At 36.7% G+C, this 23,331-nt stretch overlaps 2 protein-coding genes across 3 annotated transcripts in view; one reads left to right on the top strand and one right to left on the bottom strand.

The window, feature by feature from the left end:
• The first annotated feature begins 210 nt into the window (after positions 1-210).
• Positions 211-17,362, top strand: pkp3b (plakophilin 3b). 2 transcript variants are annotated; one of them, XM_082162243.1, is made up of 14 exons: positions 211-371; positions 1,284-1,431; positions 5,821-5,915; positions 6,574-7,220; positions 7,938-8,061; positions 9,382-9,586; positions 11,044-11,218; positions 11,811-11,928; positions 12,140-12,304; positions 13,088-13,267; positions 13,538-13,691; positions 14,142-14,337; positions 15,224-15,311; positions 16,643-17,362. In XM_082162243.1, exons 1-14 carry the CDS (start codon positions 345-347, stop codon positions 16,682-16,684), a joined length of 2,364 nt encoding a protein of 787 aa, XP_082018369.1. In that variant the 5' UTR covers positions 211-344; the 3' UTR covers positions 16,685-17,362. The 2 variants fall into 2 exon arrangements, with proteins under 2 accessions (XP_082018369.1, XP_082018368.1); XM_082162242.1 differs by lacking the exon at positions 211-371 and having other exon boundaries at positions 990-1,431.
• A 1,102-nt stretch (positions 17,363-18,464) lies between these two features.
• Positions 18,465-23,331, bottom strand: part of ano9b (anoctamin 9b) — an 11,942-nt gene continuing 7,075 nt past the window's right edge. Inside the window, exons 16-21 of the mRNA XM_082149156.1 lie at positions 23,095-23,276; positions 22,834-22,981; positions 22,543-22,659; positions 22,312-22,405; positions 20,801-20,913; positions 18,465-20,684 (exon numbers count right to left, since the gene is read on the bottom strand). Coding sequence (XP_082005282.1) covers positions 20,642-20,684; positions 20,801-20,913; positions 22,312-22,405; positions 22,543-22,659; positions 22,834-22,981; positions 23,095-23,276 — 697 coding nt within the window. The 3' untranslated portion in view covers positions 18,465-20,641. The remainder of the gene's footprint in view (positions 20,685-20,800; positions 20,914-22,311; positions 22,406-22,542; positions 22,660-22,833; positions 22,982-23,094; positions 23,277-23,331) is intronic.

Below are 23,331 nucleotides of genomic sequence, written 5' to 3' on the forward strand. Positions count from 1 at the left end.
ATACATGTCTGGAACAACTTTAGGGTTAGTTATTGATGACAAAATTTTCATTTGTGTGCGAACTATCCCTTTAAAGTGGGAATTTCTTTGTAACCCTGCATTTTTCCTCCAATCTTTTTTTTTTTCTTTTTTAAGGATTAACTAAAGTTCCTGGGAGGAGGGATGATGCAAGGTCAGTATTTGGGTGGGTAACACACATTTTAAGATACTCCTCTTTAAACAGAATAGTTAAAAACAAGAGAAGAAAGAGAGATTAGCAAGAGTTGCTTATAAAAGGATATTGTGAGGCTGTGTTCTCTAAAACCAACAAAAGACTAATAAATAAGGAGGAGGAACATCAAACAATGAAACCAGAGTCTTCAGTATTGGAGGTGAGTAATAATTTTTGTCATGCGTATTTATATATAGTATTAGTTTTAGATTCCTTAGAAAAAAAATATTTGTAAGCGATATATTTATTCAAAAAACGATGAAGCTACCGTAAAATAACTTAGACGCAGACGGTAACACTTTATTTTATAGTGTCCTTGTTACACGTGTTATGTAGTTAGTAGTATAAATGCATAAGCACATGTAACTAACCCTAAACCAAACCCTCATCCTAACCCTATAAGTAGGCCTATGTGTAGTTAATTATTATTACTCAGCTCTTAAATGTATAATTACACTGTAACATGGATGCCTTAAAATAAAGTGTAACCCAAAAAAGTTCTGTGCATAGTCAGATAGAAATACCATGATCCTGAATGTTTAGCACATTCAAGTACCATTGTAGCCTATTACTCAGAGAAAACCATGACATGCCCATGGAACCATGTCAAAAACATGGTAAAACTACTTTTAGTGGGGACAGAATCTACACGGTGAATCTCATATTACCATTGTAACTCTAAACTGTGTGATAAACGCATATCTCGGTGCTGAGAGCATGTTGAATGAGGACGCCCCGCCCTCGTCAGGCTCCTCTCTTCTGGCTGTCTCTATTGACGACCGTAGCGCACTGCTGCCTACGTAGAGCTGGGGATCAAGTGTACGGAGCGCTGTTCATTTGCCCTGCGCTCCGGGCAAATTACTTTGATATCGTATTGGAATTATTTTAGAAGAACATTCGAGGTGGGGGGAAATATACTTTCTCACGAAATTCGGATTTCGAAAAAAAAAAAGTAAAAAATTCAACGCGCAAATAAAAACGATTTGGATCGTGTCATTTTTCGAGCGAGTTTTCGGACTTCACGATGAGTGCAGTTGTGGCCACTGAGGGCCTGTTCTTCTCCGCCTTACAGCCCAGCACCTCGGTCACTACATATGCGATCCCGACCGATGACCATCCCAGGAAGGATCACCTATCGAAAGCCAGACGCGTCCAGCAGCAGGTCCAGCAGCGCATGGCGGAGAAATCCTTATCCTCATCCCGAATCAACGCCTCTACAGGTGAGATCCCTAATGGGGTGCTGTGGTCTTCACAACTCGGATAGCGTATGAACTGCAATGGAATGTGCACATAGGACATTTAGTAAAACTACAATGTACAATTTTAAACATATTTCAGTTTACGCTAACACTGTATAGGAGCTCATCAAACTAGTAGGCTACATAAAGAAAGTAGCCCACACACACACACACACACACACACACACACACACACACACACACACACACACACACACACACACACACACACACACAAACAACAAATTTAACTTTGAATTACAGTTTAACAATTTAAAATTGTTATTTTCTATTTAAATAGGCTAACTTTTACAAATGTTGGTGTTTTCAAATGTTAAATTCGCCAGAATTCCTCTTTTTTTGTCTCCTATATTTTTGTTATATCAGAAACACCAAGGCTCAACATACCAGTTATGTAAATATAACATGGATACTATAATATGAATAATTCTATTATATTGTGTAGTTTAAGAAAATCAGAATCTAAGTAAAATCTTACAGCATTCCTACAATAGCCGAACTTGTGAACACAATAGCTCTGCATAGACTCTGGGTGAGACGGATAGGATTTGATTTGCATCAATATGCAAATATCTATAGGTCTTCATGTGTTGGTCAGAGTCATTGCATTTTCTGCAGGTGTGCACACTGGTTCTCCAGCATGCTTGTTGTGTTGCTTTGTATCTTGGATAATAAGAGACAAAACACTGACTTTTGTGAGTGAGCAATTTCTTTCATTTTGTTTAGCATTTGGCTGAGTTTGGCTGCTGGGAACCCCCTAAAAACAGGACACAAATACTTTGGAACAACTGATATCCTGACGTTTTCCTGAAAACTAGACAGTCAATTGGCCCTCAGAATGGAGTTAAACTTGTAAACGTTGCATAAGCTTGAGTGAATGGAAAATCGGCCCATTGTTCTACAATGAAACCTTGACAAGATATATAGAGGCATTCAAATGCAAATGTGTAAAATGGATCACTCAGCACTTGTGATTTAGAGATGTAAGCCGTTGTGAGCAGTGTGTATGTGGATGTTTGTGGAGGAGGAGGAGGAGTGTAACCCGTGGGAAAGGTATCACTTTCTTCTCTGGCTTAGAAAGGCAGGTAGAAATTAGGGCAAACCTCAGTCTCCACCTCCCCAACACCCCACCCCCCACTGCCCTGTAGCATAACTTTCTCTTGCCAAGAAGCTGACTGAAATATAACTGAACTAATGCTTGACAGAAGCACTTTGGTCAAACATTATATTAAAAATCACAAATTAACAGGAATAGGTACCTAAGGAATAAGCTATAGTATAGTATATCATTCTTAAAGATGAAGTATACAGCAAATCTCACGAAATTATAGCAAAGTCCATTTCTTACTTAATATTTCACTGAAATATCTTGTGACGACTGATTAATATGACTAGAAAAGACTATGCTAACCAGTAGCTAACATTTAAATCTGGCAAAAACTCTTGCCTTTGGGGTGCCTCTTAGCAGGAGGAATGTTAGGCATTTAAACTTTGACCCTATTGTTGAGCCTAATCACAGCGAGTGACTTTGAGAGGTCCTATCTGGCTTATGTTAAAAAATGAGCTCGGACATGACCTTTTGAAAAGAAGATGAAATGACCAAGCTGCCGTTCTTGAGTGATTTTTCCCAGGTACAGAATGAACTACAACAGAAGAAATCATTGGAATATATATTTGTAATTTTTATATTTTACATTTGTATAATTATGCAAGATACACATTTTTTTAAATATTTTATTTTTTTAGTCAGCTTACACATGAGCTCAGTTTGATCTGGTCTGTCGCACACTTGGTCACACTTCCACATCCTTTGCAGACAAGTTTCCTGCCATTTGATTGTGAATCTACACTCTGTGTTTTATCAGTGCTATTTTAGCTTATGGGAGACTTGAATGGGAGGATGTGAAGAATAGAGAAGAATAGAGTAACCGTGAAAAAACTGTTGTTAAGGTGCATTCATTGGCATGCAACAGACAACATGCTGCTTTGCAATTATCCTAAATATGGTGCACAGTGCTTGCTATTGAATTATCATCAAGATTTATGCTCTGTTACTCCGATTTTGTAACCAAGATGTCAGGGAATGTAGGGATTGCATTGGTTTTAATCATCCTCAGACTCATTCTAGTGATTTATTGAGCATGTGCAATAAGAATCTCAAACTTTATCAATTCCAGCAGCAACAAGTTCAAGTTTAGTATGTTTTGTTATTGCACTTGGGCTTATAATGGGACATTTTTAGATGGTCCAGCCACATGACATCCCTCGTAAACATTGTGGTCACGGGGCGGATTTACTTTTTTGTAATAGTTTATAGTTATTTTTTAATTTTTAATTTAAATTTTTACATTTTGCAAATGTTTTTGTAGAAAACAAAGTAATAAAACTAATTCTGTAGTCTAATAATGTATGTATTTATTTAAAATCAATCTCATCGCTGAAGTATATATCAATACAGCCTGCGTATCAGTAACATTAAGGAACTAATTAAGGTTGTGGAATGTACTCTTAATCCACTGATAAACAGAAGGAGATGAGCAAAGACATACATATGCCAAGGATGTCTAAAACAAAACAGATGTTTCAATTTTAGAAGTAATCTTCCTTAAACACTCTCTTCCACCCAATATGAAGGAATTTATCATTTAATAAACTTCTGTATTTACTGGCTACCTGGGAACCATCTCAATACAGTGCACTTCAAAGCTCTGAAATGGTGCCAGTTCAAGGAAATGCTGATGAAAAAAATTATGATAGTCACAGTTAATCAGGAGAAAGACAGTTTTGGTCAGGTCTTGAACCTTTAGACATTCTTGCCAAGACTTTAATTTGGACGTTTGTGTTTCCTGTCAGACTTCCCACGGACAGATTAGAAACTTCAGTGGAAACGGGAATTAGCTAGGCATTTGAATGAGAAAATGTTTTACGATAAGACAGTTTGAGGAGAAGGGTGTGATAATGAGGCTAATTAAGAATCTTTAAACATTTTAAAAGATTATGGAAATGCAGATCACAGCATTTTCTGCATCATTATTGTTAAAATATAATAGCTCTTCTTAACGGAGCACTTAAAATAGTCTTATTAGATTGCAGAATTGCATAAAGATATTAAGATAGATGGTTAACACTTTTTAGTCTAATAAGTTCAGTATTTTTATTCTTCAGAAAACATTGTAAAAATGTGCCAAAGTCAATCTGATCTTTTCATCTATTGAGCAACATCCTCCGACACATTTATATAGAGCTTCGGCTGAAATTCATCTCTCCTCTGGGAGGAGCAATATATGGTTGACCTCATCTTTCAGTCATCACAAAAAATGAAGCTATTACACTCCTCTGAACCCAGTCTGATGGGTTTGTTGCTTGTTCTTATATCCAGTGTTACTGGAATGGATATAGCTGACTCACTTTGGTTTGTTGAATTTTGACAATTTCTGTTTCTTACTGTCCAACTGCTTTATCACGAGGTTTTCTTTCATACAGGGATCAACCACTCAAGTTGTTTTTTGGTTTATCTACAAAAGTCAATGTACAGAGGAAAGAAAGAGAAAAAGAAAAAGACAATAAAGAACATAAAATAACGAGAACAGAGCAATGAAGTACCTCCAAAAAACAGAAAATAAGACAAAGGACCACCCTATGACGTCATCCTCTTTTCCCTCTGTTTCATTCTTTTACGGTGTGATTGCTATAGCAGACTTCCCCTCTCACCCATGAAATAACTTCCTTTGAGCATGTTTTGGAGACTAAACCTAATGCATTTTCACAACTAATCAGCACTGTTTGCAACAGACTGGGTTGAGAAGCCAAGCACTGATAGAAACCTGATCTCTTAAAATTTGCTGAAGCACAAAGTCAGAGAGCTGAATGGCGAACAAAGATCAGGTGACACAACTGGGTCTTGTTGACACTTTTGACCAATGTAATGCTTTGGAAGAAATCCCATCAAAATGAAAGCCACCTGGAAAGTTTTCATGAGTTGTTCTTGTTTCTGCGAAAATAATTATCTGGATTGCAAAATGGCCCAAAAAAACCTTTTTCTGTGGAACACAAAATAAGCTATTTTGAACATATGCCTCAATGTTGTATTGAATATCCCACTGACTTTCATTGTATGGACAAAAAACAGTTGAGACATTCTTTAAAATATTTGTATTTTCTGTTCCGGAGAAGAAAAATATTTTTTTAAGTCGTTAATGTCGTAGTTAAGTTAATTATGACATAATTTATTTATTTACTTATTTTTGCTAAGGGGAAATAATATATGCAATATACAAATAAGTTAGCCACAATTATGTTTATAAACAAATACATTGTTTTAACATTTTACTTAATGGTCCTCTTTTCTAGAATTTAATGGCCACTCATCCACTGTGAGATACCAATCCAAAAGTCCTGGATTCAGTTCCAAGTCTCTTATCTACAATGGCAACAGAACAATGGCGGTAAGCGTGACCACATTCACAAAATTTTCAATTGCATCCTCACTTATTTGAAACAATAATATTCAAGCTTGTTTTAGCAATGGATTTAGCCATGCAACATTTCCATTTAAGACCCTGCGGTAACACTTCCATTTAATTTCAAGGTCCAGTTTTAAAAGAACAGAGTTAAATCCTTTAAGAAATCACATTGTTAATTTCAATTGATACGTTTTTTTCTAGTTTTATGCTAGCTACTTAGTAAAAATCTTTCATTTTACATAATTTTTCACTGATAGCACTCTTAAAATCAGATCAGAACTGCCTACTATAAATGGTTTTTTATTGAACTAATTTGCCAAGTCCACAATCCCTTGACAATGACACTCTGTGTGGCTGCACCCTGCACACACAATGATGCGGTATTTTGCGTTCTCCTGTGGGAGCTGTGTTTAGAAAGTGAAGTGCAGTTCTAGCAAGCTGCGGAATTGAGCTCAGAGCCCAAAGTGCATATGAAACATTCCTAACCCAAGACCTCATGTGCCATATGCCGTTACATTACCCCTTCTGTGAGATAGCAGTGAGCCTGCAAGAAGAGTTAGCATGTACTTAATCACTCATATCAGACACAAAATGTTGCTTTTGTATAATTTTGATATTCATATGACTTGCTTTTACACAGACGGCCCGACCGTCTCAGTATGCAGGGGAATTTTCCTCGCGCTCTGCGGTAGAAATGGGCACACGGAAGAGAATCAGCCATGGCGTGCCCATTCCCGCCGTAGTGGGCCGCCCGTACGTGTACCACGATGATTCACATCTGAGTGGCTCTTACAACCAGATGCAAACAGCAGAATCGAGGACACTGAATCGGACTGAGCAGGAGGTGGCAGCAATGGCCGGGCTCACGTTGCAACGACAGCCATCTCCTGTGGCGAATTGGGTGCCGTCCTATGGCCACAGCCCTTCACCCAATGCAGTGCACAGGCAACGCACCCTCAGTGGGACCCTGGCACGGGAGGGTTTCAATACAGGATGGAGGGAAGCAGAGTTGGCGAATCAATATTCATTTAAAGGCCCTTCCCACCGGACCATCAACCGCATAAATAATCGGCAGGTGCAGCAGCAACAGCAGCAACAGCAGCAAAGGCTGAGCGGCAGCTCAATGCAGTGGCAACAGATGTCCACTGGGGGCACCAGTCTGATGGGTGCTGGGCAATACCAGAGCACCATGAAAAGAGCAGGGTCAGTGCATAGTATGAAGAGTGTCGGTCGTGGTGTGGACGTTTATGATGGATTTGCTGATGAAACCGCGGATGTGCTTGGCGGGTAATATAAAATTATATTTCAACTACAAAAAAGCTGTAAAGCTGTAACTCTCCATTTAGCTATATTCTCATGCTGTGTCTACAAAGTTTTTGATATATTTGGCCATTATAGACTCAAGGTTAATAGGTATACAACACAAAAGCATTCATACAATGCAGTGTACATGATAACAACTTTTGTTTAACACTTCATCATCAATTAGTATATCTTAAACACATTCACTGCCGTTCAAAAGTTTGGGACCGTTATGATTTTTTTTTTAAGTCTCTTATGCTCACCAAGGCTGCATTTATTTGAATTAAAATACAGATAAAACAGTAATATCGTGAAATATTATTACAATTTAACATCTATTTAAATATATTTTTATAAAAACAGACCACGAAAACAGTTAATATTTTTGTGGGAACTGTGATGCATTTTTTCAGGATCCTTTGATGAATAGAAAGTTCACAAGAACAGTATTTATTTAAAATATAAATCTTTTGTAACAACGTAAAAGTTTTTAGCCTACTCTCAATTTTGATCAACTTAATACATCCTTGCTGAATAAGAGTGTTTCTTACTCTTACTTACCCAATCTTTTGAATATTAGTGTATTAGACATACAGTATATATTAAATATTATGTTTTTGTTTAAACATATTAATGTATGACTTGTTTTAAGTATATTATATTTTTTATAACAATCTCCATTTTGTTTGTGTGAATGAGCAGAATCCAAAACCTGGACATGACCACAGCAGTCAGTTACCTCTCTTCCACTGACGTTGCAATGCAGATGTTGGGAGCAGCGTACATACAACATCAGTGTTACCACAGCAATGAAGCCAAGACCATGGTAAAAACAAAAACAAACATTATATTAGTTCAGCAATAAACATTTGAAACAATGGACACTATGGAAATAACACATACGATGGAAAATTTTGACTTCAATCAACAACAAAGTGAGATCGTATTTTAAATTTAGTCAAAATTTCTGGTACCTTGGCAGAATTTGCTTGTGTTTTACATGACAACCTTTAGTCCAGGGCAGCAACAGAGCTCTGTTTGGACAAGATTAGAGGGCGTACACACAGGATGTTCTTCCTTTTAAAAACAGCCTGATGAAGTGCATCCGACAGGAACAGAATGCCGGGGTCTAGTGACGTGTTTTTGAAAGGAGAACTCTTTTGAACTATACTCAGTCTTAAAAAGTGCAAATTTCATGCCGCGAGACACTGAAGAAACAGACATTATCAGTGACAAAAGACTGATACATAAGTACAATAACACAGTCATTTAAAAAATAGCTCAGGTGCAAACTCCCCTCAAGTAGTTGGATGATTTGTCTGTTGAGTGGCCGAGTAGACAAAATGACCTAAGCTTGTTTCCACCACAGAATAAAAAAGAAAAATGTAATTGCGACTTATTTTATTTCAAAATGTTACTTTATTTCTCACTATTCCAAGATATAAACTCGCAACTGCGAGAAATAAAGTCAGAATTGCTAAATATAAACTAGCAATTGTGAGTTTTTATCTCACAATTCTGACTTTATTTCTTGCAATTCCAAGAATATAACTTGCAATTCTGAGAAAAAAAGTTAATATCTCGCAATTATAATAAAATAAATAAATAATAATCCATACAAAATGACAAAAATCCCTTTTAAAGTCTATAAAAATAAACCATGTTCAAGGGGGAAAAAATAAATCAATGAGACAGCTTTACAATAAAAAAAGTAAATTGTGTAAAGTTTGGCTAAAAAAATGTCAAATCTTAGATGTCAGCTAAATATTTATTTGTATAGCTGAATGAGCATGGTCAAGCTCTAGGCTAAGCTGCTTTTTCTTCACTATTGTTATATTTTATACTCAAGCCAGATGGAGAGAATACCTTCACCCTGTCCTTAATCTTTATCCTGAACCTCAGGGAGCAGAACATTCCGCCTGAGAGCACATCATGGCAAAACATAGACAGATGTCCGAGCAGGTTGCCATGTTGGGCTGAAAAAGTGTTGTTGAATAGATGAACTATTTTTGTCTGCTAAGTGTGAAGCACAGAAATGGGATTCAGATACCTGGGATCATTTAGGAATCAATATAAGTAATGAACTGATTTAAAAATTATTTTTCTTTCTCGCTGAACTAAACTAGATGTTTTTATTCTCGCACAGTTGCGCAGTTTGAAGGGCATTTCAGCATTAGTACAGCTGTTCAGCAGTGAGAACCAGGAGGTGCAGCGCTATGCGACAGGTGCTACACGCAATCTCATCTATGAGAATATGGACAACAAGACAGCACTTATCGAAGCTGGTGGCATTAGCAAACTAGTTGGAGCTTTAAGAGAACCAGATGATGAACTACGCAAAAATATCACAGGTGCGTATGTTTGAGTGATTTTTTATCTTTTTTTTCTTCCCAGAGCAGGGCAAATGTTTTGGACTATGAACTTCACTTTGGAAGTAAACAGTGGCACTCATATCTTAGCTAGAAGTCTGGTGTATTTAGAAGTATATCAATATTGATTGAGTACATAAGTCCTCCACATCAGTAAGGTCTGGTGGTTTTTAGATGACATCTTGGAGCAGATTTGTCAGTGCAGACAGGTGGAGAGTTAAGTTAAGCAGTGAGCATGTTCAAAGAAACAGAGAGAGAGAGAGAGAGCAGAAAAGAAAAGTTGTCTGGCTGTTACCTGAAATCACTCCAAGTCTCAGAGGCAGTGGGAAGTAGACTCCCAGAGGCCTTTGTGCTTTGTGAGCCCTGCTATCACCCCCACCCCCTCACACACTCGCACTCACTTAGTAAACAGTCCTTGACATTCTTTCCTGCTGGACTCAGGGTTGCCAGGTCTCTTAGTGGCATTTTATGACTTGTACTGTTATCTGTGATGAGTTTAAAACCTCACAAGACAATAGCAGCTTAGTGATCTGTGTACTAAACATCTCCCAATGGGCAGTTTTATACATTTGAGAATTTAGACTCTTGGAAAAAAAGAAGTGTTTTTTTATTTTGTTTTTCAAAATTAATTTTAGGTCACACTTTAGATTAGGGTCCAATTCTCACTATGAACTAACTATTAACTATGACTTTTGCCCCAATAAACTCCTAATTATTGCTTATTAATAGTTAGTACGGTAGTTGTTAAGTTTAGGTATTATTGGGTAGGATTAAGGGATGTAGAATATGGTCATGCAGAATAAGGCGTTAATATGTGCTTTATAAGTACTAATAAACAGCCAATATCCTAGTAATATGCATGCTAATAAGCAACTAGTTAATAGTGAGAATTAAACCCTAAACTAATTTTATTACTATTTCTACCAAACTATTACTTATAATATATGTAGTAGTGTCAATTATGCAGTTTTTTGTCAAAATAAATAAATAAAAATGTAATGCTTGTTAACCATGACTAGGCAGTCATGTGTTAATATATTCATGCCTACATGTCAGTTAATTCGTTTTTTCATAATGAACTTAATAAAACAAAACATTGTTTTATGATATTATCCCTTTAAGGAAATTTCTGCTCCTATTAAACAAGCTTCTTATTTTGCTGAACAAACTTTGCCATTTAGTTTTTTGTAGTCTGAATGATACAAATCCACATAAATGGCATAGGTGGAAACATTTTATTTAAATCATTTTTTGGGATGCAACACATATACTGTATGAGTTCATACAAAGTATACCGTAGTGAAAGATGAGATAAAAAAAAAGTGATATAACTTAAATATAATATATTAGTTGTTATACTCCTTCAGGATCTGCGAATGTATGTTATATTTATAAGTAAAAAGCTAAAGAGGACTAAATTGTGAGTGTCTCTTCTGTAGGCATTTTGTGGAACCTGTCTTCTAAAGACAGTCTGAAGGAGAGACTGGCCAGAGAGAGTTTGTCTGAGCTGACGGAGAGAGTGCTAGTGCCTCTGTCTGGAGGAGGAGATGCTGGTGTCATTCAACAGAGCGCGTCTGAGTCTGATATATTCTACAACACCACAGGCTGCCTCAGGTACAGCCATCAGATATACATGCCTGCATTTAAAAGCATTCATGTTTTTTTACCTGCATTATGCACCAATGCACAGCATGGGCAAAAATTAACCAGAGCAAGGTGCAAATATGTCAACCAATGTTGTAACAAGCCCACGATATTTTAAACCTGGGGTTGTAAAATCTATCCATAATGAATGGCTCTTTTTTAACATAAAAATAATATTACATGAAATTATATATTATATATATTATTATAGGGCTAGACCTGATATTGTCTGTTATGTCAGGTACTATTTGCATTATTTCTAGTACTTTTTACTTAAATAAAAATAAAAAGAGTTCATTTCTGACACTGATGCACAGACGATGCACAGACTATGTTCACACTATCACTCATATGCTTTCACTGGGTGACAATCACAAATATGAATGTTTATGGCTACTGTGTAGTTTGCAAGATTGTAAAAGACACCAGACAAAGAGTATACAACGTATCAGATTTCCAGCTGGAAAGATTTATAGACCTGTTTTAAATATTTAAAGACAAATGCATGAAAAAAAAAAACCATCTTAGCATGTTAACATCACCCATTTATATGTATTGAAAGGAACCTGAGCTCAGTGAATGAAAGAACCAGGCAGCAGATGCGGGAATCCCGGGGGCTGGTAGACTCTTTGGTCGGATACATCGAAAACTCCATACAGGAGGGGAAAGGAGAGGACAAGGTCAGATCTGAGAATCAACATTCAAGTTTTGTGCTTGCTAATATACTAGCCTTGAGCCTGTGTGAGTGTGGCATTACTTACAAAGTGAAAACCATTTTCAGGTGGCAATTAGAAAACTTTTGTTATTAAATCAAGAACATCAGTTGCTGTAATCTACAACATTATTTCCAAAACCATTTGAAATCCTAATTCTGCACCTCTGTGTCTCTAGGGTGTAGAAAACTGTGTATGTGTCCTGCGCAACCTGTCGTACCAGCTGTACTCTGAGATCCCTGCTTCAGTTCAGATGCGTTTGGAAGGACCCACTCGAGCACAGGACGTGCGACACAATGACCCCATCGGCTGCTTCACACCACAGAGCAAGAAAGCAAAAGATGTCAGTCACTCTTCCACTCTGGCTTTTATATGTATAAGCAATATTATTCTCCTCTCAAATTATCTATTTTATATTATTCATATATGATTATTTCTTTGAAAATACAGTAGAGTGATAATAATAAATACTATTGTTCAAAGTTTGGGGTCAGAAGAAGTCTCTTATGCTCATCAAGGCTTCATTTATTTGATTAGAAATACTGTAAAAAAAAAAAGTAATATTGTGAAATATTATTACAATTTAAAATAACCTTTTCTAATTTTACATTTATTCATGTGATGTCATATATATTCAAGATTCTTTGATCAAGAAAGTTCAAAAGAACAGCATTTATTTGAAATAGAAATATTTTTAAACATTATTTATAAATGTCCTCTCTGTCACATTTGTTTAATTGAATTATTTACTTGATGAATAAAAGTATTATTTTTTCTCTTTCAAAAAACAAAAAACAAATTGTATTGACCCAAAACTTTTGATTGGTTGTGCTGCATTTTTGTGGAAACCGTAATACTTTTTAATAAACTTTTAAATAAAGTTCAGATAAATTTCTTTTGTATCAATGTAAAAGTCTTTACTGTCACTCTTCGATCAATTTAATGCATCCTTCCTGAATAAAAGTATTCATTTCTTTCAAAAAGAAAACAAAAATCTCACTGACCTCAAACTTTTGAACATTAGTGTGGTTCTGTGCTCTCAGCAGTGTGTTGAAAGAGTTATTATAGTTCATCTAGTAGACTCCCTGCTGTCTGTCTTTAATGAGTTTATAATGTGTCTCTGTAGAGGAATCAAGAGCTGTCCACCTTCTCTGAAGTGGCAAGAGTCCCTAAAGGAGCAGAGTGGCTGTGGCACCCTCAGATAGTCGGTCTGTACAACCGCATCCTGCAGAGCTGCGAGTCAAGCACAGCCACACGTGAGGCAGCAGCGGGAGCCCTGCAGAACATCACAGCGGGCGACAGCAGGGTGAGATACCAGACCTGACGTAATCATATTCTCTTTTGTAGCTGCATCTGTCACTTTTTATCACTTTTAGTGTAACTTGTAAAGTTCAGTGTGTTCTTCAACTCTCCTACTTATTCCATCTGTATGTTCCCATATCTTTGTTTTTCCATTGCTCTAATTACTCACCATCCCCCTATGTTTTTTTGTGTTTTGTCTGGCTGGGCGTCTAACTAATTGTTATCATTCTCTCTTGTTTTCCTTCACTCACCATTTTCCTTTGTTCTCTCTTAGTGGGCCTATGTGTTGAGTCGTGTGGCGCTGGAGCAGGAGCGGATGTTGCCGGTGATTCTTGACCTGTTGAGAAGTCCCACAGATGCTGAGCTCCGTTCTCTCACGGGTCTACTGAGGAACCTATCCCGACACTGCAAAAACAAAGCTGACATGGGTTAGGGAATGAATTTATGTCTCAGCTCTCTGTCTTTAATTACATTTTAATGAGTAAAACACCCCTGCCAAGATTTCAACATTCTGGCAAAGAAAATGTCTAGATTAGTAAAAACCTACATAAAGTTATTGCCCAAGCGATAACTATAAAAAAAAACACTCTGATAACTACTGCCCATTGTTCGCCCCCACTGTAGACAGACTTCTCACACATTTTTACTCCCACACATTCTTTTCAGTTCCCATCAGACTCATACTTGTATCATTCCCAGTATCCGCTGAACTGCCGCCCATTCTTCCCCACCCTGACCTCAGCTCTCTGCTTCACTATAATCCACCCCCGCTGGGCCACAGGGCGCCTCCTTCATCATACTACACATACATCAATCACTCTTTCACTCGTTTTGTTTGTGTAATTACAGCTAAATTTGTTTTTGCTTCCTATCCATAGCTACCAAAGTGGTGAATATTCTAGTGAACAAACTCCCAAGTGATGGGCATCAGAAGGAACCTTCCAGTGACGTGGTGGTCAACATCTGTGGGGTTCTCAACAATCTGGTGACAGGAAGCTCTGTAGCTGCAAGAGATATCACTTACTTTGATGGACTACCCAAGCTGGTCAGCATTAGGACATCTCATGACAACAGGTAAAACAGTTGCAATGCTATTTACGAAAGCTTTACTTCATTCGTTAATATTGTCAATGTTTCAGATGAAAACCAAAAACATTATAATTTCTCAAGCGTGGTCTTGATACTGAACTGAAAAAAGTGAAAGTTTTATTCAGGAAGGATGCATTAAATTGATCAAATGTGACAATAAATACATTTATAATGATACAGAAGATTTCTTTTTATCTTTCTATTTATCAAAGAATCCTGAACAAAATTTATCACATTTTCCAGAATAATATTAAGCAACATTGATAATAATACATGTTTCTTGAGCAGCAAATCAGCATATCAGAATGATTTCTTAAGGATCATGTGACACTGACGCTGAAAATGCCATGACATGAATAAATTACATTTTAAAATATATTCAAATAGAAAAATATTTATTTTAAATTGTAATAATTTTTTCCAGCTAAAATGTGCCATAAAATATAAGCTATACTGTTTACGATTTGTGAATTTACTGGGATGGTGTTGAAATAATTGTGGCATTTTAGGATTAAGCTTAAGGTTACCAACGATAAACTTTGTAATCAGTTATCACATATTCAGGATCGCGGGTGCTAGTGTCAGAATTGGCCTTTGAAAAAAACGTGGTGGTCCCCAATGTTTATGGTGCTTACAGTTTTGTTACTTTAGAGCTAAGGTGAGAAAGTATAATTTCTTTAAATTTCAGCTGTAACCCAACTGATATGATAAGAAATAATTTTGACCCATTGATATTGGACCTCACCTAGCAACTCTAACAGCACTACTGTTGTAATATAGCCTACATGCTGTTTCATTATTTAGCTGTTTAATTAAGAGCACAATGTCCCAGCATTGCTTCTCATGTTTCTCCCTTCTTATTCTATCTCAGTCCTGGGAAGCTGAAAGCAGCTAGGGCCGCCTCCACGGTTCTGTCCAACATGTTTCAGTACAGCAAACTTCACAGAGACTACAAACAGGTGAGTCTCAGTATAAAACCCAGCTAAAGCACAAATGAATGTGTTACTGTTCAGAGTTGTCAGTAGTAGGCGTGCGACAAAAGGCCTGTTCTCTGTAATCTGATATGAAAATGGATTCCTTACTATATACAGACTTTGCACTGATGGGTATTGTGTGCATTTGCTTACCGAGTATCAGCCTGCTTGGCCAATGGTCAGTTATTTTATTATGTCAAGTCAATAAATATGGGCGGTTACAGTGTGTGAATAGCTCCTTAAGTATACTGTAAAGCTGTCTAATTGCTCATTACTGTGTTCTCCTATGTGATATCAGCTGTGTTAGTCAGTTATATAACTGAACTGGAATAATATTTACCCACAACCGTTACTGATTTCCAGACTTGACTTTAATTAAAGAAAATATATAGTCTTTTCTGTTTTTACTGTTGAAATGACTTTTCTTTTCTCATGTCTTAAATTATATGCTGCATATTTACAACAAAATGAATTTACTCATGAAGGATGGCAAGCACACAGCCAAAAACTGCTGACAAAAGCAACTATTTAACACTCGAGCTGAAGCCCGTATCAGTCAAGTTATATCTCTGGCATCAACACAAGATACTGTTAAACTTATTTTGAACTCACTTAAAGCTTTTCCCCCCAAAGTAGTTCTATTGTTTTAAATTGTTAAAGCCTTGTAGGCAATGGCCAATTACACAGGAAGAGGCCGTCTGACTTATATGTGACTGACCAACCCTACTTTCTTGTAAAAGTACAGCAGGATATCCAAATCTAAAATGAATATAACAATAATAAGTCAGTGAATTAATGTACAGAAAACAATGATTCAAATTTGTGTCAATTGTGATCAGAATACAAGTACAGATTTTTTTTAAACTAAACTTTTGAATGCCAAGTACCTCACAAAGTGTGCAATCCAGTGATTTCTTCTTCTTCATAAGCGCTCATTGTTAGAGGCCAGTACTTTGTTTCTAAAGAGGCCATATTTCACCAGCTCTTGCCATTTTTATGGGCAGTGTGCATCAAATGGTCAGTAAATGGACTGTGGGCGGTCCATGGACTTACCGTCCGAGGCTGGGGCTAGTTAAAGTCTGTTGTCTGTGGTGTTCAAAATGGCGTTGGTCAGATCAGTGGTCCATGTGGACCATGTGACAGTGGAATGCAAGAAGTTCCTTTTTGATCAAAGTTTGGGGCAACTTCTTTCCTTTCCATCATCTAGATATAATATACCAATATATTTCTTCACAAGACAATTACCTTTTACATTTAGACTATTATATACTACTAATTAAGAATTAATTTCTCTTTTTCTGTTTTCAATTTTACAGAAAGGGTTCACAAGACGAGATTTCACTGATGCGGCCATGTAATCTGTGTCCATGACTCGATGCTAAACTCAGTGGACAAGATGGCATTTAACATCTATGGGATTTTACTTTACCACCAAAGTGAATGCAGCCTGTTGTGGCGGAGAGATTGAATTCTAAAGTCTTCACTAATGACTAGAGTATACATTTTAGTTAACAGCACCCTTAAAGTATTACAACATGCCAGAGATGTTGAGGAATGCTTGCGGAGCACTTAGTCTAACAGACAGGCTGAGATGCTTGTGTGTGTGTGTGTGTCATAAACCTCAAGCCTGTTTGAGAGAAGACATTAACAACCATTAGTTCCATTAAATACTGCGGCAACAAGTCAAGTCAAAGTCTAATTCATCTTCATCAGACCTGTTTTTTTTTAACATAGATTTGAAGTTGAATTTATATATATATATATATATATATTCACACAGATTCATAGTTCACAGACTAAAATAATGACATTTAGAGAAAGAGAGACTGAAGTGGACTGTGAACTAAAATGTTGTAGTTGTTTACAACTAATGAAACAGATTTGCTGGCTTTGCAATAAATATTAGCAATTTTTGCTTTTCATGTAACATTGCTGCAGGCTTTTGTGGTAACTTGTTACAGATATAATAGCCTTGGATTTTGAGTGCAAATGAGCTTACAAATGACATCGCACCTGAAATAAACCTTTGAAGCAAAGTATCTTGTTAAAGCCTTACTCGGAAAGCACAAAAATTACACACCCATTGCCTTTGGAAACATATATAAAAGCATCTTTAAACATTTGTATTACCATGTCCAGAGGATTGTATAACAAAAGAATTTGTGTGCCACTTGTAAAGATTAAACAGGAAACAAACTATTTTGATAGTCACGAACTGCTCTGAGACACGAAGGTTGAGGATCCAAATGCAGTATTTATTTAAAGGGTTATCCACAATCATAATCCAAATCCAGACAAGGGTCATACACAAACAAGCAATCCAAACAATAACAGATAAGGGCTGAGGTAAAGAGAGAAATCCGAGGGGACAGGCAGAGAATCAAGAAAATCAGGAGACGGGGGAAAAACAGGATACAAACGCTCAGAAATGCAGTGAGACACATACAAACACTAAACAAGACTTAGCAGGGAATGAGTGTGAAAACCAGGGTTATATGGGGTGAGCTAAACAAGGTAATGACATACAGGTGAATGTGATAATGGCTGATTAGTCTGGGCAAAGGATTATGGGAAATGTAGTTTGTGGATGTGTGGTGATTGTCCGGGTTGGAGTGCCCTCTGATGGTTATCCCGGGCACTCTCACTGGTGATAGTTACACTTATCTTGAAAAAAAAAATCTTTTTTTTTCTTTTTCAAGTTTGATGTACAGTCAATGAAAATTATTATTATTATCACCCAAATTTAACTCATTGGCTTTTAGTTTTGTGTGATTTAATGTACTTGGTTCTGATGGTTATTATGAATAAAGAGGTTCATGAATGTTGACCAGTATACACTCTCCAGAAAATTAACTGACACAAAAAGCCTTGTGAAATACATGCTCAACTCTTTTTCTTTCTTTTTTTGGGTAGGTTTCTTGAGGCCAATGACTGATAGGTTAGAATGCATTGTGGGTCAGTGTACAATAAGTTGTGGCCTTTAGTTGAGTGCATGGGAACATGCTGAGCAACCACTGACCAAGAACAGCTCTCTCTTCAATATAAAGACGGAATTGTAAAATGCTGAAAAAGAGCTTTGTCCTAACTGGACGAAGAGAGAGAGATGAAACGGGTGCAATGTTTGTTTTAAAAAAATCTTCTGCCCAGAGAAATGGTTCTAACTGTTTACTCTCTAAACACTAAAGACAAAGCAAATGTTTTTTTGTTTTTTTAAATAGAAGTAAAATCCAAGACAGTGTATCCACAAGAGAGAAAAAAAAGATAATTAAAAAGGAAGATTAAGACCTTTAAATGACAAAGGCACTCCACATTTTATGCATATCTGGTTTACGTGGTATGAGCCAAATATGTTTGGCTAAAAGAAAAGTCCAACGCAGCCACAGAAATATGCACACATGAAATTACTCAAGTTCCCCATATGTGGCCCAGCAACACTTAGAGGGAGTACAAGACTATCCTTTCTTAAAAAAAGTTGCTGTTCCATAGAAAAAAATGTGCATGCAAGATTCACAGCTGCCTCGACTCAAACAGCTAATCTTCCTTATAGTGAAAAATAAATATACCAAAATGTATTTGAAATAATTGTATTTTATGCAGTACTTTTGGTATACTAAAGTCTGCTAAATTGGAACAACTAATTCAGTACTTAATGCACTTTAGTTATCCGGAAATAGTGCTCAGGTCCAACTAAAGATATACTCAAGTATATTTGATTGTGCGAAAGTGGAACTATTGCAAGTATACTTTAAGTACACTTTAAATATCTTGCATTTAAAGACTGATATTATACAGTGATCATTTCCTTACTAATAGTGAGTAAAACATATTTTATGCATAATATTACAAAATGTGCAATGTACAATAAAGAAGTACTAGTATAATATTTACATCAGTAAGTCTCAAGCATTATGTCAGAAAAAATGTTAACGGATTTAATAATGTATTTTGAGAACGTAATAAATGTATTTTAAATACATTTTGGTACAGATATTTTCACTAGGGTTCAAGGACTATTATTAGAAGATACATAAAGGGAAGATAAAACAATGCAGCTTAGTGCCAACAGGCTGGAAATGACTTCAGATGTTGCGTTCCGATTCCAGAAAAATAACAAAACCTTTCTTCACATTGTATTTATTATAAAAATCGAATTACTATTAAAATATAAATATTAGCTTATTAATAACCCATCAATAACAACACAATAGAAATCTTAAGCAACAGACAGAATAAGACAAAGTGGAACGCAAGTATTCGTTCTTTGTCTGAAGCAACTCAGCAGTGTAGACATGCATTTCTACTGACATCTTGTGGAGGACAAAAGGGGCAACGGTTTAATTTCAACTTCACCTTCAATATTTATTTCACCCTTTCATTCCTGGAACACAATCCCCGGTTTCACAGACAAGGCTTTAACCTAGTCCTAGACTAAAATGCATGTTTCAGCTGTTTTAACTGAAAGAAACTTGCACTGACATATGAAATATGTCACTGCCATTGTTTTGTCTCAAGATGCACAACAGTAATGTTTTTTTCTAAGGCAAGTCTATAAAAGCTACTTAAATGTCTAATCCTGGCTTAATCTAAACCATGTCTGTGAAACCGGACCAATAGGACAATATCAAAAATACAATATCAAAATATATTTATATGTACTGAGAAACACAGTTGTTTAGAATTGCTATGGACAGCATTGTAAAGATAATAACACACATTGGCACAATTCCTGATATTTTTTGTTTGTCACATTCAGGTCTTCACATTTAAGTAAAAGTCCTCATGAAACCAGGTTTTCATTGTGAAGCTAAATACAGCTTTTTTACTTTTATTAAACAGTAAGTAAACATTAAAACACAATAAAATGAAATTTTGTTGCCATAAAATGTTTTTGGCAACAAAATGAATGGATTATTTTAGGCTTGTTGGACTTTCTCTTAGAAGCACACACACTAAATAAAATAATAGGTATCAACTGATTTGACATTTTCACATTTTTTTCAGAAACAAAATTAAATGCTCAGAAATATAGTTAATTTATGACGCAACCAAAAACATGTATGGTGTATCCCTCTGAAGCAGACCAAATACGACTCATCTTGAGGCGAAACTGTAAACTGCAACGAGAGCTTTCCACTAAGTTCCAGTAAGATGCTGAAGGCTCTGGAAGTAGTGAAGTGAAGAGATCTGTCCCATGTACCGATGCAAGTGAGATAATGATCTCAGTCAAATACAGAAATCTTCCTTGTGTTTGCACACAGAAGTCAGAAGGTTTTCAAATCTCTCAAATGAAAGAAGACGGTTTGAACCTTCATCGTTCACACCTCAGTAGATCTGCTATCATATGTTCCCTTTGCTTCACTGTTAAAATCAGAGAATCAACAACTGTAAATAAGCATCACAGTGAGGCTTGAAATTATACTCTTAAATATTTTTATATAAATCTACAACATGAGCAGACACAAGAAAATACTTACTTAAGTTCCTTTTTCAGTCTTCTCAGTTTGTCGTTTAGCCTTTCATTCTTCACTCTGATGGGATTGTCAGGTATAAACCAGGCAGCAATAAATTTGCACATCACCACTACATGCTGTGTATGTAAGAACAAATCTCAGACAATATTTAACAAAATATATTAATGTTTGTTAAAAACTAAACAAAATTAAATAGAAAAAAAAGTTAAAGGTACAATATGCAAGAATTTTCTGCCGCTAGAGGGCGCTACATTCCAAACAACAACAACAACGGCATAGCTTGATGACGATGTGAAGGAGCGTGGAATGATGGGAACTGTCGTTTTAAACTCCACCGTGGATGTAAATCAGTCAGACGGGAATCGAAAAATCATGTTCATGGATGAGGCTAAGTTCTATTTTTATAAATGTTGCGTTTAATGACATGCTTTTTGTGGCGAGGGGGGCGTGGTTCAGCGCGGTCTGTGATGGGAGAGAGAAGAGACGAGCAAGTAGGTCAAGTGCAAATGACGAACACCTGTGTCTTATTGCAGTATTATTGGCGTGGAGAGACCGCTTATAAGCCGCGCTGGAACGAGAGAGAGGCTGGAGAGAAAATTGGACGCAGAGGAAGAAAACCGGTGGATCCGAGCTCTCATTTTTGAACTGTTTTGTGCCGTCGCGGTTGCCACGGTGAATGCGCGTTGTGCGCGGCTTTTGTTTGTTTTGCTTTATTTTAATAAAGTACGAGTCCCAGTCACGACGACGCGTCTTCTTCCTTCCTGACTCTTAAACCTCATCACACTTTTATTTCATTAAAATGAATTAACCGCAAGAAAAGTAAGGTTTAATACTAAATTGGTTATCATAGATGTTACTGTATTTGTTGAATTCATTGTTGTGATAACGCTGCGCAGTTTTACGTGTTCTAAACAATTGTTGTAAAAGTACATTCGAACATACCCACATCATTTGCCAAAATACTGATTAATCTTTATGTATAACACATGCTATGTTTATTTACATGGCCATAAACACTAGACGTGATAAACAATGTCAATAAACTAAACACAAATCTAAAGCAATAATACTTTCCTTACATAAACATAACTATTACCGAATGCTACATTTGGAAAATATAAAATGAAGCATGCTTTGTCGACAGAACCAGCAGCAATCGGTAAAGAATAATTGTGTCCCATAACGACTGCAAGAAACAAGCTAACGTTTGTAGCTTGATAGACGCTACAACTACAACTTCCGCATTTGTCCAGGACTCCACGCAGTATGAGCGGAAACCGAGGGTGACGCGGATATGACGCAATTGACTGGCGACTCCCAGCTCACCCCTGTTCTAACGCCCCGTTTCCTTGGTTAAAATCGCAATTTTCTCACGATTTAAAAATAGTTGGAAACATTTGGGATATTGTAAGTAATCAACTTAACAAAATATATAACACTGGCCTTGAGATTTTGGGATATTTCAATTCAAAATTCTTACATATTGTACCTTTAAATAGCTCTAACATTTGTACCTCGAACAGAATAACAAAGGCAAAGCGGAGTGCCAGAATGAGCCAAAACTGAGAGGTGAGACTCTGGTCTTCATCACTGCGGTAGTCTTTGTAACTGTAGTACACACAATACACAGTCAATGCAATGATGCTGTATCACATGAAACATTTCCTCATTAGTCCGGTATGAACTAACCAATCAAATTCATCCGTATTAATATAAGTAGAAGTAAAAACCAACAAAGTTGTCACCTGCACTGCGTAACATTATACCCGTTGTCTGTGATCAATTGCTTGAAGTCATCTTTCACTCTATTATTGGACATGAACGCTGTTGCCAGAGTGTTGTTGATATACCCTGTCATACAGCTATCAGACAAAATAAATGCACTCATTACAGCAGTAATCTACTATCATATATGCTTGAAAACAAATAAAGAAACTTTTTGGATATGACACTTTTTTCCAATATTGTTGTGGTGAGAGAAAAAGGTGGACAAAAACAGCTTATATTGTCTGATGGTTTGTAGCTCAGATACTCACTCCAGGTTTGTACTATTGCTGACAGCACAAGGTCCATAATGGTATCGATACACCAGACGAGGTATGAAGTCAGAGGTAATCCCAATCACTAGTCCATTAGCAATGACAGCCATCACACCAACAGCTTCTAATATTCCAGTCCACACACCTGCCACAGGAGAACACACAACACATCATGGTTTCCTCCATGACGATAGCTAAACTCACACATCACCACTGCACAAATACATGCACAAAAAAGCCAATACAGTAGCTATTCACCAATGTCATTTGTCTTTTTGGGCACTAGGCGGCGCTCAAGGCTGACCATCTTGATGGCATCCAGCCTGATCTCAAATATGTTATTGATGAGAGCCAATAAAGGAGCCAGAGGAAACGCAGCCACAAAGATGGTGGTGAAACTGAACTGAAGAACTAATGACACAAGGAAGAACAGCATGTGTTAGTGTACAATATTTTAGCATAGCAACATTACAGTCACATTTGCACTAAAATACA

Source organism: Leuciscus leuciscus (assembly GCF_965113295.1).
Source record: "Leuciscus leuciscus genome assembly, chromosome: 2".
Lineage (NCBI taxonomy): Eukaryota > Metazoa > Chordata > Actinopteri > Cypriniformes > Leuciscidae > Leuciscus > Leuciscus leuciscus.

Excerpts from the sequence above, each read along its gene's own strand:
- pkp3b (XM_082162242.1), top strand. The coding sequence starts at position 1,236 with ATGAGTGCAGTTGTGGCCACTGAGGGCCTGTTCTTCTCCGCCTTACAG. Across the intron at positions 1,432-5,820 it reads CCGAATCAACGCCTCTACAG|AATTTAATGGCCACTCATCC; the intron begins GTGAGATCCCTA and ends CCTCTTTTCTAG. Across the intron at positions 8,062-9,381 it reads GCAATGAAGCCAAGACCATG|TTGCGCAGTTTGAAGGGCAT; the intron begins GTAAAAACAAAA and ends ATTCTCGCACAG.